At 39.1% G+C, this 15,212-nt stretch overlaps 1 protein-coding gene across 8 annotated transcripts in view; it reads left to right on the forward strand.

The window, feature by feature from the left end:
- The first annotated feature begins 1,552 nt into the window (after positions 1 to 1,552).
- Nek1 (NIMA related kinase 1) overlaps positions 1,553 to 15,212 on the forward strand; it is a 97,979-nt gene continuing 84,319 nt past the window's right edge. For 7 of the 8 annotated variants that reach the window (XM_042700510.1, XM_042700528.1, XM_042700537.1 and 4 more), the window contains exons 1-7: positions 1,553 to 1,686; positions 1,994 to 2,115; positions 8,702 to 8,850; positions 9,184 to 9,280; positions 11,576 to 11,673; positions 12,922 to 13,005; positions 15,013 to 15,080. In XM_042700510.1, the coding sequence (XP_042556444.1) occupies positions 8,734 to 8,850; positions 9,184 to 9,280; positions 11,576 to 11,673; positions 12,922 to 13,005; positions 15,013 to 15,080 (464 nt within the window). In that variant the 5' untranslated portion in view covers positions 1,553 to 1,686; positions 1,994 to 2,115; positions 8,702 to 8,733. The remainder of the gene's footprint in view (positions 1,687 to 1,993; positions 2,116 to 8,701; positions 8,851 to 9,183; positions 9,281 to 11,575; positions 11,674 to 12,921; positions 13,006 to 15,012; positions 15,081 to 15,212) is intronic. The other variant, XM_042700520.1, reaches the window with a different exon arrangement.

Here is a 15,212-nt window from a genome sequence, read left to right on the forward strand (position 1 = left end):
TCTAAGTAAAACAATCTAGTAGGTCTCTATGTTACTCAGTAGGAATACTCAGGATGATGATACTAGATTTTGTAAGTCCTCCTACTCAAATTCCTAGTTTAACCTACTCCATTGTGCAATGGACTCTATTCTGTATGGCAGAAAGGCTTTTTGGCTTTGTTTTGCAGCAACTCTTCTGAGTTGAAGTAGAACTCTACCTGTATCCTGTTTGACAACATATTCCTGGAAAAGATTGTACAAGCTGATAAACCACCTTGGCAAAACAAAACACATTGAGAAACTAGCCACCTGAGAAGCTTCCTGGAACAGCTAGCTGAACTAGAACTGCAAAAGGAAACAAACCACCTTCTCAATCTTCAATGCATAGAAACGCCAGCCCAGCCCACTCTCAGGGCCAGCACTACCCATAGTGTGTTTTCCTCGCTTCGAAAGTAAATAAACCATTGCTTCCCTGCTTGACACGCTGCCTCTTGGTGAATTCTTTCACTCCCCTTGCACTGGCCCTAGCCCACAGACCTAAGAGATTTAATTTCAGAAGAATCTGTCCTCAAGTATCTTCTGGAGTCTTTCAGTGAAGGATAAGGTACTTAGACTATTATACACTGCTGAGGCTTTCAATACACAGGTAATTTATATACATAGTAAATGTAAAGCTATAGAAAACCCTATTATTTTTTAAAAAGTCAAAACTAATACTTCCTTGTTTTAATCATCTCAAATATATTGAAAAAGAATTCCTTTTAAGCAAAATTATTTTATGTGTGCCAGTACTAAGGATTGAATTCAGGGCCTGGGCGCTGTCCCTTAGTTTTCTGCTCAACGCTGGCTCTGCCACTTGAGCCACACCTCCACTTCCAGCTTTTGGGTGCTCAAGTGGAGACAGAAGTCTAACAGAGTTTCCTGGCCCAGCTGGCTTGGAACCATGATCTTCAACTCTCAGCCACCTGAGTACCTGGGATTACAGGTGGGAGCCATCGGCTCTGACACAAAGTTCCTTTTTTAACTGTGGGGAGGGACATCCTTTGATGAGCAGTGAGCACTCCGGTCGGAAACAAAACCAAGACAAGTCTTTTTCTATGTCGTTTAGGGGAGGAAACAAGCTTTATTCAGAATCGGTTTCCAGGAGTGAAATCTCCCCCTCATTTCTGCCTTCCCCGCCCCCGGCTTCACACTCCTCAGCTTCCTTTTTAGTCTTCTAGGACATTCGTTCCCTTGCCAGTTTACTACTCACAGTTGGAAGGCCAGGTTCAGTTTCCCATGAACCCCACCTTATGGTCCTCCCGCAACCAGTTACAGGCCACGCCCCTTCCCGACCCCGCCCCTTCCCAGGGGCACGCCCCCGCTCTACCTAGTCCGCGGCTACGCCCCGCCCCAGAGCTATGTCCCGTCCCTAGCAACGCCCTGCCACGCGTCGCCAGTGGATACGCTCCGCCCCCAGATCTATACCCTGCCCCCCTAGTATCGCCCCGCCCGCAGATACGCCCCGCCCCTCCGGCTACGCGCCGGCTCCCGCGCGCTGACGTCACATGCTAGCGCCGCCGACGCGTCGGCCGCTCCCCCTTCTTCTGCACTAGTTCTCGGGCTTGGGGGCGCTCGGGTGTGCAGTCTCTCCCTTGCGGTCCTGTGCGGTTGTCCTCACACCTCGGCCTCTAGAGCCCCTTGCGAGGCTTTGGGGCGTGCAGTCAGGTATCTTCCCTGTCCCAGATGCTGCCGGTGCCTCGCCTTGCTGAGGCCGCTAGCAACGACCTCGGCGTGGCGGGGAGCGGTGGTAACGGGGGCGCCGTGGTAACGGGGGCGCCCCCCCCCCGGCCGCCCTCCCTCCGTGTCTAGGGGCGTCGGAGCCCGCTCGTTCGCTGCGTCCGGGTCCTGTGAGCGTAGTTCTTGGGCATTGCATCAGGTGGAACGGGGTCAAGCCTGAGGCTTCAGGTGTGCGAGAGCCCCAGCGCCCCGCCGACGCTGCAGTGAGGTTAGACTGCCTTGGTTTCTCTTTCAGGATGGCATGTTTTTAAATGCACGGAGAAGCCTCTGCCTTAAGTCCCGTGGGAAGACTGACAGCTCTGGACCGGTGGTCGTCGAGCATCACCGTTATTCCTCCTAAAGTCCTGTGTCATTGAGGTGAGTTGCACTCGGCGGGGAAAGCGGTGACCCGCGGAGTACCGACCCTTGGCTCGTGTAGACATTGCATGCGTTCTCACTTTCAGTGTTCACAGGTAAAAACACCTTCCTCTCATCAAAATACTACTTTTCTAGGAAACTGCGTTTCAAAGAAACCTTTATTCATTATTTTAAAAACTAGAACGGCAATGCAATTAAAGGAATAGGCTAAACTGTCATTTCAGTTACTTGTATTACTATCTTTGATCTTATATGACCTGCATATATTTAATTGGGTGGACAAAGTGGACGGCAATTAACTAGAAATCCTACAATCTTACATGTCTCTTTCAATGATTTGATGCAGTTTTCATATGTTAGAAGTTGTACTATAAAAGTTGTGCTTCTGGAAATTGAACCCAGGTAGGCAAATTCTCTATACACGCAACCCCTTTAACTTTTAAATATGTGCCTGTTTTTATTCTCTCATGCAGAATCCACTCCAAGAGGTAGAAATATTTTCAATTGTCTTGGTAAATTACATCAGAAAAGTTTATGAAGGTTTAAAACTTCTAGCCAACTTATGATAATGATGGCTTCTTATTATAATGTGGGAGTATTGTAGGGATGGTGGAGGGAAGCCAAATATGAAAGAAAAGAAGTTCTTTCTAGGCTAGATTTGTCTGATGGTAGAGGATCTACAGCTCTAGTTAATATAAAACCACCTTTGTCCTAGAGGAAAAGTAAGGAGCCTATTTTGTGAAGAAACTGGTTTCTGCACAGTAAGAGTCTGTTAGAAACTTGGTAAAGGTTAGAGAACTTGAGAGTGGAGTTCTTTCGAGCCAGTGTTAATAATACATTAGTGTTGTGTTCCAAATAATTTTTACTGTCTTATCTCCTCCCTTCTAGTCTACATCATGAACATGATACCTTTTCACAAATAGAAAGTCTATATCTGAATAGAAAATCACATATTACAGAAAAGCACATATTTTGAAAAAGTCTGTTAGGGGTCTGCTTTCATTTTCTACTTTTTCTAAGCAATGAGAAATAAGAGGTTTTCTTTGAGAAGGTAGTTTAAACCACTTTCTATAGTTTGAGTTGGTACTGTTTTGGGAGAACTGCGTAGATTGTAGAGACAGATTGTAGCAAAAGACTGCTTAAAATCTATTGCCATCTTTTTACTATTTCTCTTCAGATCATTCTGTCAAATCTGAAAAAAAGGCTTAATGCCTGTCTTCCAGATTGATGAGGATGCAAGTTTTCTTTCATATAATGTCATTTTTCATATTTGGTCCTGGTCTTTTGTTTTGTCTAACATTGCTTGTGACTTCAAAGAAAATTCTTAGGAAAAAACCATCTGAAAAATCTAATTTCACTAGAGGCTGAGATACTATTTTTGGAGCATAATTATCATTTTTGAAAAGTTGCTTGGTGCCATAGAAAAACTTTAAATGTCACAGTGAGGAATTTAGAAATGGGAAATTGTTAAAGGATTTTTTTTCTGTAATCCTAACTATTCAGAAGGCTTAGATCTGATGTTTCTAATCTAGGTTACTTTGTTTTTTGTTAAGAAATTTAAGACACATTATATTTAAATCTTTTTGTTGCTGTTGTTGTTGCTGGTGGTCATGGGGCTTGAACTCTAGACCTAGGCACTGTTTCTCAGCTCTTCAGCTTAAGGCTAGTTCTACCACTAGAGCCACATCACCATTTCTGGTTTTCTGGTGGTTTATTGGAGATAGGAGTCTCCCTGACTTTCCTGCCCGGGCTGCTTTGAGCCATGATATTGAGATCTCAGCCTCGTTAGTAGCTAGGCTTACAGGCATGAGCTACCGGCACCTGGCTATATTTTAATCTTTACTCTTTTTAGATGTAGAAATTAAGCCTCAGAAAAGTCAGATTAACATAGTGAATTCACATATATCCATGTTAAGGGGGATCTTGTGAATGGGTTGGTCTATTACTTTTGTAATAAAGTAGTAATCTTCCTCCCCCTCTTGTGTCTCTCTCTGTCTCTTTCTCTTTTACACACACCAACATTCATACACATTTTCTAAGCTTTCACTACCTAATGTATTCTAGCTTCTCCTTAAGTAACCACTGTCTTGGATCACCTTAATCATTTATGTTGGTATAAGAGTTTAAGTATGGTGGAGTGTTGTATAACAGTGAAAGTGTGGCTGGGTTTAATCACAGCTGCTTAGAATGCAGGTATAATAGGATCCCAATTTGAGACGAGCCTGGGCAAAATCTTAACAAGACCACATCTTATTAAATAAGCCAAGCTTAGTATTGTCTATAATAAGATGAACTATAAAGCTGTGCAGTTTATAAATGTGTAATTGTGCCTAGGGGAAGTGGTTTGTCCCTGTAATCCCAGCTACTCAGGAGGTAGAGATTTAGAGAAGTACAGTTCATGGCTACTGTAGCAAAAGTTAGCAAAATCTCAAAAAATAAAGAGCAAAAACCTCAACAAATAAGGCAGTATGTTGGTGTGTATTTGTAATCCCATTTTTGTGGGAAGCATAAGTAGGAGGATCACAGTCTGGGACCAGTTTTAGGTGAAATTTCAATATCCTATCTGAAAAACAACTAAAGCAAAAAAAAAAAAGTCTGGGGATCAGAATCAAGTGTAGAGTGTCTGCTTGGCAAGCACATAGACCTGAGTTCAGACTCCAGTGCCCCCAAAATAAATAAGAGTATGTTGAGCGGGGCACCGGTGGCTCATGCCTGTAATCCTAGCTACTCAGGAGACTGAGATATGAGGATCACAGTTCAAAGCCAGCCTGGGCAGGAAAGTCTATGAGACTCTTACCTCCAATAAACCACTAGAAAACTGAAAGTGGCACTGTGGCTTAAGCGGTAGAGCGCTCTCCTTGAGCTGAAGTGCGCAAGGACAACGCCCAAGCCCAGAGTTCAAGCCCCACGACCAACCAAAAAAAAAAGAGTATGTGATACCAAAAGCAAAACATATATAAAATAAGTTTGTTCACATCTAACTAGTCATGATGGTTCACACACCTGTAATCTTAGTAGTTGGGAGGCTGAGGTAGGGAAACCTGAGTTCAAGGCCAATGTAGCTACTTTGTTTCAAATGCAATTTGCATTCAGATAAAATTGAAAGGTATGTAGTATATAAGGAGAAAAGTCTAGTTGACAGATAAGTACTTCATTGCATAAAGACATTTTGAAAGTTAATAAAGACTGCTAGTAAGAACCAGGCAAAGATATGGGAATAGTTTAAAAGAGAAGACATGTTTAACAAATGCTTAACTACTGTGGATGTTATTTTATTTCAATAGTAGGTGAAAAAATTCAAAAGCTGAGCTGCTGAGGTGACTGAGATCTGAGGATCATGTTTCAACATCAGCATAGGCAGGAAAATCCATGAAGTTCTTATCTCCAGTTAACCACCAAAAATAGAAGTGGAACTGTGACTCAAGTTGTAGAGTGTTAGCCTTGAGTGGAAAAAGCTAAAGAATGGTACTTAGGCCCTGAGTTACCACCCCCTCACACACAAATAAAAATGAAACACCATCTCTTAACCAACATAATGATTAAAATAACAAACAGGGGCTACAGATGTGCCAGACAGTTCTTAATATATTACTTAACTAATTCTCCCAGTGATTGTGTAGGCGTATATGTTTATTTGACAAGTGAATATACTGAGACTCATAAAGACATATAATGGCATATGCCCTTTATTGGCTTATATTACCTCTCAGATTTTAATAAATAATAGCTAGTGTTAATAAGGAGATTTGTGAGCAGATTAGAATATAAATTGATGGGCAACACCTAAATAATGTGTTTACAAACCATAAGGATTTTTTTTTGTTTTTTGTTTTGTTGGTTTTGGGGCTTGAACTCTGGGCCTGGGCGCTGTCCCTCAGCTCTTCAGCTCAAGGCTGGCACTCTACCACTTGAGCTACAGTGCCATTTCCTATTTTCTGAGTGGTTTATTGGAGATAAGAGTCTCCCGAGCTTTCTGCCCTAGCTGGCTTTGAACCGCGATCCTCAGATCTCAGCCTCCTGAGTAGCTAGGATTACAGGCGTGAACCACCAACACCTGACCCTTAAGGAAATTTTTTTGGGGGGGAGGTCCAGTTGTGGGGCCTGAACTCTGGGTCTGGGCGCTGTCCCTCAGCTTTTCAGCTCAAGGTTAGTGCTCTACCACTTGAGCCACAGCGCCACTTCTGGCTTTTTTCTTTTTGCTTATATGGTGCTGAGGAATCAAACCCAGGGCCTCAGGCATGCAAGGCAAGTGCTCTACCACTGAGCCACTTTCCCAGCCCCTTAAGGAAATTTTTGCAGTAAGTACATTAAAATATAGATACAGACATTTTACCTGAAGTTGCTTTATAATAGCAAAGCAATAGCATCAGTAACTTGCAGCATTTTAACAAGCTTGCATTCTTATCAGAGACAATAAAATACTGTTAATAATTAATTCATGTAGGGAAAAGTTTGTCCTTCTCTGCATGTACGTAAGCATATATAATATTTGGTGTTCTAAAAACATTCTTTAAAAATTTTATCGTTATAATAAAGGTAATCTACAGAGGGATTATGGTTACATAACTCAGGTAAAGTGTACATTCCTTGTTTTTTTTTGTTTTTTTTTTTTGTTGTTGCTTTTGTTTTGGTGCTTGAATTTGGGGCCTGGGCGCTGTCCTTCAGCTTTTTCACTCAAGGCTGGCGCTCTACCACTTTGAGCCACAGCACCACTTCTAGTTTTCTGGTGGTCAATTGGACATAATAGTCTCATAGACTTTACTGCCTGAGCTGGCTTCAAACCACAGTCCTCAGATCTGAGCTTCCTGGGTAGGTAAGATTACAGGTATGAGCCACTGGCACCCAGCAAGAGTATTTTTTTTTTTTTTTTTTGGAAGCTAAAATTTTTTTGGTATTTTTTCCTAGTTCTGCAATGAAACATGCTTATAAAGTCACTGCTAATTTTCTTTCTTTTTTTTAAATTGTAAAGGTGATGTACAGAGGGGTTACAGTTACATAAGTAAGGTAATGAGTACATTTCTTTTTGAGCAGTGTTATGCCCTCCCTCATATGCTCCTCCTGTCCCCCCAGTCCCCGTCCCATCTTCTCTCCCCCAAATTGTTTATTTCCAACATAGGGTCTAATGTATATCACTGTAACATTGGTTTACCCTTTTTCCCTATGTTTCTGTGATTCCCCTTTCCTTCTGAAAATCAGATAAACTTATACAAACAAGACAAAGGGTACAGAAATGAAAAAGCATAGAGCTCCCCTGTAACCCAGATATCCCACTCCTAGGCATTTACTCAAATGACCACAAACAAGACAACACTTAAGCTAGCAGCACAACCATGTTCATTGCATAGCTAAGATATGGAACCAGCCCAGATACCCCTCAGTAGGTGAATGGATCAAGAAAATGTGACACACACACACACACACACACACACACACACACACACACACACACACACACACACACACACACACACACACACACACACACACACACACACACACACACACACACACACACACACACACACACACACACACACACACACACACACACACTGGAATTCTGTTCTTCCATCAAAAAGAATGACATTGCCCATTTGTAAGGAAATGGAAAGACTTGGAAAAAACTAAGTGAAGCAAGCATAAGAAACATAGGCTGCATGATTTCTCTCATTTGTAATAACAAAATATGTCTAGGATATTCTTAGCAGAGAATCACAATAGCTCAATAGCTATGTGCATATGACCACATAAAATGATGCTTATCGAAACAAACTCCAAGAAATGGAAATGACTTTTTTACTGTTTGCAGTTCTTTCTTTTTTTTCCCTTTGGTTATGCCCCATACCCTTTGTCTTATATATGAGTACATTTCTTTTTGGATAATGACACCCCTCCCATACCCACCCATAAGTCGTGTAGTTCATTTTCAACATAGTGTGCAGTGAGTACTATTGCTCCCTGTGTTCACCTTTTGTTCCTCCATTTCTCTGTCTTCCCTTACACTACCAAAGACATATAAACAAACAGAACAAAAAGGAAAGAAAAGCAACAAAAAAGAAAAAAACCTCTTGTTTTCATTTCCTGGAGTTCATGTTGATAAATATTATTTTGTAAAATCAGATGCACATAGGCATTGTACCTTTCTTTTTCTTTCCCAAAACATTCTTATAGAATGGAAATGTCACTGGTTTTGGTTTCTCTATAAATACGTTTCATGAGTAGAATTGAAATAGTTTAAAATTCCAAGTAAAGATGTTAAAATCCTTTTTAGTGCTGGTATAGGGGTTTGAATTCAGGACCTTCACTCTTGTTTCTTGTTTTTTTTTTTTCACTCAAGGCAAACACTCTACTATATGAGCTACACCTTCACTTTCAGCTTTTTGCTGGGTAATTGAGATATGAGTCTGATGGATTTAGCTTTCCAAGCTGACTTTGAATGACAATTCTTAGATCTCAGTCTCTTGAGTAGTTAGTAGTATCCTAGTAGAATTATAGGTATGAAACAACCCAGTGCCTTTTAATTAGAATTTGTATCAAACTTCCTGATTGCTATGAGACTTATCTTGATTAACTTTTTAATATCTAGCATAGGTATAAAAATGCCTTAAAAAAAGAAACATGGAGAAATATGTGAGACTACAAAAGATTGGAGAAGGTTCATTTGGTAAAGCAGTTCTTGTTAAATCTTCAGAGGATGGCAGACAGTATGTTATCAAGGAAATTAACATCTCAAAAGTAAGTATCTTTATAGTTTCATTACACAATGTTTCATACACAATTAGAGCTCTTTGGTAGAGCCCTAAAAACTATAGCAATGTATAATAATGCCCTGTGTATATTCTTTCAGAGCTTTTCTGATATATATGTTTTTTGTAGTTAGAAAGATCTACCTACTATTCTTGAATGTAGATTAGATATATTTTTGCTTATAGAGTCATCACTTTTAATTTCTTCCTAGTTTTTGTCATTTGAACTATATAACTACCATATTTAATCACTTTATTAATGATAGACTTAGGACTTTCTGTCAATTAAATTCATTGTATTCTTTTTTTCCTCCCATTCAAGATGTCAAGTAAAGAAAGGGAAGAATCAAGGAGGGAAGTTGCAGTGTTGGCAAACATGAAGCACCCAAATATTGTCCAGTACAGAGAATCATTTGAAGGTCAGATTAACATTCTCAAGCAAGTTCAAGATAAGCCCTAAGCCACTTGTAATTTGGGGGTATTTTCTTTATAAAGAATTACTTTGTGAATGCATTTTTAGATTATTGCTGAACCTCCATACTGCTATCTTTAGTGGTTTTACTAGTTACATTTCTTTCTCCTCTATATCCTTGCCACCCTTTGTTGCTGATAAAAACAAACCCACTTAACCTGTCAGTCATTAATGCTGTTCATTAAAATGTAAAGAGAACTGTATTTAAGAGCTTTATATCTCTGGTTTAGGAATAGTAAAGCACTGCAGGTATTATCATGCAAATTGAACTTGAATTTTTTTTTCTGTGAAAACTGATATGGGGGTTTTGATGCACATTTCATTGAATCCGTAGATTGCTTTCAGCAGTATGGCCATTTTTATGTATTGTTTTTGCCAATCCACGAACTTGAGAGATCTTTCCGTCTTCTGGTGTCTTCTTTAAGCTTACATAATTTTCATTGTAAAGGTCTTTCACCACCTTGGTTAAGCTTATACCTAGATTTTTTGTTTTATTTTGTTGTGATGGAATTGCTTTCCTGACTTGTTTTGATTTTTCACTCAGCTTGTTTATTGCATAGAAAAGCTACTGATTTTTGTATATTGATCTTATATGCTACTACATTGCCAAGTGTTTATTTCTAGTAGAGTTTTGGTGCAAACTTTAGGGTCTTTAAAGTATAGAATCATATCATAGAATTACATAATTTGATGTCTTCCTTTTATTTGATATAATTTGATGTCTTCCTTTTATTTGATATAATTTGATGTCTTCCTTTTATTTGGATACTTTCCTTTGAATTTTTATAAATTTCTTTCTCTTGCCTTTTTGCTCTGGTTAGTGATTCCTGTACTATTGAATAAGAGTGGGCAGAGTGACTGTTCCCAAAAGCAAAGTTATAGAAATAGCCCAGATGCTCAATAAATGAATGAGTCCTACACACAATGGAATTTTACACAGTCATTAGACTATTACATCATTTTCAGGGAAAAGGATAGACCTAGAACAAATCATGTTAAGTGAGTTAAGCCATGCTCAGAGAGACATATCCAGAAGGTAGATCTAAAATACCTGATAAAGTATACAGGACTCTAGGTATTCACACACAGTAAAACCAAAGGAGGATACTCTTAGGGGAGGAACACAAAGGTACACACTTTGGCTGTTAAACTCATAAGATTCAGAAACACAATTATGGGAGGAATGCTGCTCCAAAATAAAGTAAATCTGTTCACCAAGTAGTCAGCTAACCAACCACACCTAAATGATGTACATTATGTTCAGAATCCAGGTTCTGGGGCATCCTTGTACCACTCCAGAGACTTTGGACATCTGCTTCCGCACTGGAGTGATTGGTTGTCCTCCTGTGATTAGCTGAGTAACACCTCCATATTGGCCTTTTTCTTTTCTTTTTTTTTTTTTTTTTTGGGTCCGGTCGTGGGGCCTGAACTCTGGGCCTGGGCGTTGTCCCTCAGCTCTTCAGCTCAAGGCTAGCGCTCTACCACTTGAGCCACAGCGCCACTTCCGGGTTTTTTCTTTTTGCTTATGTAGTGCTGAGGAATCGAACCCAGGGCCTCGTGCATGCAAGGCAAGTGCTCTACCACTGAGCCACCTTCCCAGCCCTTGACCTTTTTCTTCAGAACATTTATCATAAAGGATGTTGAATTTTGCCAAAGACTTTTTCTGCTTTAATCGAGATGATTGTATGAATTTTGTCCCTGATATTATTTATTTCTGTGCTGTTTTACATTTAATAGGTTAAACCATTGTACATAGTTCATCCTTTAATAAACTGAACCATCCTTGCATGTTTCATTCTTGAACTTTGTCTTGTTTATGGTGTTTGATCTCTTTAATGTTTTGTTGAATTGTTTGAAAATACTTAATTGAGAAATTATGCATCTATGTTCATTAAACAGATTGGTTTGTAATTCTCTAGTTTGGGAATGAGGGTAATACTGACTAAATAAAATGAATTTGATAACGTTCTCCTATTTATATTTCTTGAGTAGTTGGGATGACAGGTACAGGCCATCATGCTTAGCTTTTTCTTTAATTGGTTGAGGTGGAGTTGCTTGTAACCTAGGTCATTGTACAGTCTATATTACCAGTATACTTTGATTTTGTGCTCCAATTCTTTGAGTATACTTCTGCTTTTATTTGTCTAGCTGCTGCTTTTTAGTGTAGCTTTAAGTACCTTTAATTAACTGTGCACTTGATAAAGCTTTAAAAGAAATATAATAGAGTGTTTATATTTTGTAGAAAATGGCTCTCTTTACATAGTAATGGATTACTGTGAAGGAGGAGACCTGTTCAAACGTATAAATGCTCAGAAGGGCTTATTTTTCCAAGAAGATCAGGTAAGTTAGCATGTAGGAGCTTAATTTTTACTACATTATCAAGAAGTAATTAAAAAGTCTGATTATGTATGTTATCTGGCTACAAATCTTAATTGTAAATACTAGAGTGATCTGGTATCATATTCAATATATTGGTCACTTTCTAATTCACTGCAACCTTTGGTCAGCTTCTTTAGCGCATTTCCGGTCTGTAATAATATATTGCTACCTGTGTAATTAAGTGTTATATTCTATGTGTATATTTTATACATACATATAGCTCTGTATAGAAATTACAAATAGTTAACCTGTATGGTATCAGTGCTTCCAGACTTATGTTCCCCAAACGTAGTCTTGCCAAGTAACTCCAGCTCTGGAGGTTAGCAGCTTTTGAATAGCAACTTTATTAAATTTAGCCCCAGCATGAACATGCGTATACACACACACATACACACACACAAATAGTGAACAGAGGAAAACAGGGATAGCTTATTACTTTTTATTCCACCTTTTGCAAAGCCACTTTCTTGAGATAAACCTTGTGTACTGGTTGTTTCCCTACCTATTCCTTCTTTCCTTCCTACATGCATGTGCACATAGACACACACACACATATACAGAATGCAGCTGTATGGGATAAGCATATATTTAAAAAAACAGGAGTATATACTATAGTATTCTGCAACGTTTTTGTTCAACTAATATGCACAAATACACATAGAAGTGATTCTTTTTGTTGGCTGCCTGTATATACTCTCATATTGAATCAATCCTCCTAATGGATATTTGTGTTGTTTATTGTTTTTGATCTGACCAATTGTGCTACAGCAAACATCCTTGTATACCCACCTTAATATTTCTGGTATTATGTTTGTAGAATAAATTTGAAACCAAAATTGCTGCTTTCAGTTTATATGAATTTTAAAATGTATATATATTTTAAACTAGCTTAAATGCCCTCTACTTGGAATTATTTTGGTGTTAGGCATGAGGTAGAATTTAAGCTTTACTTCCTTCCAAATGGCCAGTTCCTGAGAAGGTGTTTATTTGTAGTGAACACAGGAAAGCATAGGTCAGGCCTGCTTTCCAAATTTCTACTCATGTGATTTTTATTTTTACTGAAAAAAAGCCGAATTTAAAAATGAACAAGTTATACACTATCAAATATTACAAGGTATAAATTGCCTCTTCAAGTTTCTTTTCATACTTTTTGACTTAAGCAATATTTCAGAGCGTTTCTGAAATTTTTTTATTTGATTTTCTCCCTAGATTTTGGACTGGTTTGTTCAGATATGTTTGGCCCTGAAACATGTACATGATAGGAAAATTCTTCATCGAGACATAAAATCACAGGTTTGTTCTTTCTGTCACTAATAACTTGTCAGTGGATAAAGACATGGAGCCATGTTGTCTGGAGCCACAGCTTTTGGGCCGAAAGCAGTGTATGAGGAATTGTCTATCTTTTCTTTCCTTGGTCCCCCTTGACCCAGATCTTAGAATCTTCTTTATGCACTGTATGTTAGATCTCTGCTTAGTTTGGTTTTGTTTTTTGGTTTTTGTTGTTGTTTTCTTTTGGTCATGGGACATGAACCTGGATGCTGTCCTTGAGCTCTTTTGCTCAAGGCTAGTACTCTACCACTTTAAGCCACAGTGCCACTTCCAGTTTTCTGGTGGTTAATTGGATATAAGAGTCTCACAGATTTCTCTGCCCCAGCTGGCTTTGAACGGTGATCCTCTCAGCCTCCTTAGTAACTAGGATTGCAGGCGTGAGCCACCAGTGCCCAGCTTCTTACTCTTTTTTTTTTAGGCGGGGGGGGGGGGGGGGGGGGGGGGGGGGGGGGGGGGGGTGGGGGGGGGGGGAGGTCCAGTCATGGGGCCTGAACTCTGGGCCTGGGCGCTGTCCCTCAGTTCTTTTAGCTCAAGGCTAGCGATCTACCACTTGAGCCACAGCGCCACTTCTGGCTTTTTTCATTTGCTTATGTGGTGCTGGGGAATCGAACCCAGGGCCTCATGCATGCAAGGCAAGCGCTCTACCCACTGAGCCACCTCCCCAGCCCCCTTACTCTTTTTTTTTTTAAATATTTTTTATTGTAAAGATACTGTATAGAGGGGTTACAGTTATATGAGTAAGGAAATGAGTACATTTCCTAATGAGCATTGTTATCCCCGCCTTAGTTTTTCCCCTACTATTCCTTCCTATCTTCCCAACTCCTCCCTCTCTCCCATGGTATAACCCCTGTTGTCACTGTATTTGGTTCTGGTGCCCTGCATTTTGTATATACATTTTTCTAATTTGGAGAGGGGAAGGGAAATAAAATGCTGAAACAAGGATACAGGTTGATCCATTGTAACAATGAGATATACAAGACACTATGTTGAAAACGGCTTCTTACTTTTTATAGTCCCCCCCCTAACTCCCTCCTTCTGATGGAGCAAATCCCATTGTGTAGTGTCTTAATTCCAGAACACTTTAGGCACTTCGGAGAGAAACTACATACATTCATTGATTCCTCTTCCACCAAGACTGTGATAGCCACTAATCCACTTCCTATGTCCAGATTTTGTGTTCTAGACATTTTATTTAAATGGAACTAACATAGTAGATGCCTTTCTCCTAATTTAAACTTTCTGTTGTTGAATTGTAAGAGTTCCTTTTCTAGATATGTGTCATTTCAGATACATGCTATGCCACAATACACAGTATTGTGTAGATAACCTATTTGTTGTTGTTTTTTTTTTTTTTTTTTTGGTTTTGAGGATCATGGGCTTGAACCCTGGGCCTGAGCACTGTCCCTGACCTCTTCAGCTCAAGGCAAGAATTCTACTACTTGAGTCACAGCACCACTTCCAATTTTCTGATGGTTAATTGAATATAAGAGTCTCATGGACTTTCTTGCCTGTGTTGGCTTTGAACCATGGTCCTCAGATCTCAGCCTCCTGAGTAACTAGGATTACAGGTGTGAGCTACCAGTGCCCGGCCCTATTTGTTTTCTTGATGGTGCATCAAAGGTGATACACATTTTTTATTTGGATGAAGTTCAGTTTAATTTTTTGTTTATTTTATTCATTTGAGCTTTTGGTATCATGTCTAAGAAACCATTGTTTCTATCAAGGGTGTGAAAATTTCCTCCTAGATTTTATTCTGAGAGTTCTGTGGTTTTAGGTTTTACATTTAGGTTTAGAATCCATTTTGAGTTTATTTCTGCATGTGGTATGAGATAGGAAACTACATTTATTTTCTTGTATGTGGGTATCTTGTAATCTCAATGTTTTTTAACTAGACTTTGAATAAATATATTGTTGGCTCATACAGGTAAGACTGCAGCAATATTTGTGGGATTTTTTTCCTATCTTTTGCAGAACATATTTCTAACCAAAGATGGTACGATACAACTTGGAGATTTTGGAATTGCTAGAGTTCTTAATAGGTAACATACTTATCTTGAAGTTTATTTTGATATAATTTCTTTACTGAAATTTCAATTCATCATGATATGTTTGTGATAATTTATTGCTTATTTTCTTATATGAAGTTTGTTAATAATTTGTTGTTGTTTTAG

The sequence above is a fragment of the Dipodomys spectabilis genome, unplaced genomic scaffold (genome assembly GCF_019054845.1).
Source record: "Dipodomys spectabilis isolate Male_0828 unplaced genomic scaffold, ASM1905484v1 ptg000009l, whole genome shotgun sequence".
NCBI lineage: Eukaryota > Metazoa > Chordata > Mammalia > Rodentia > Heteromyidae > Dipodomys > Dipodomys spectabilis.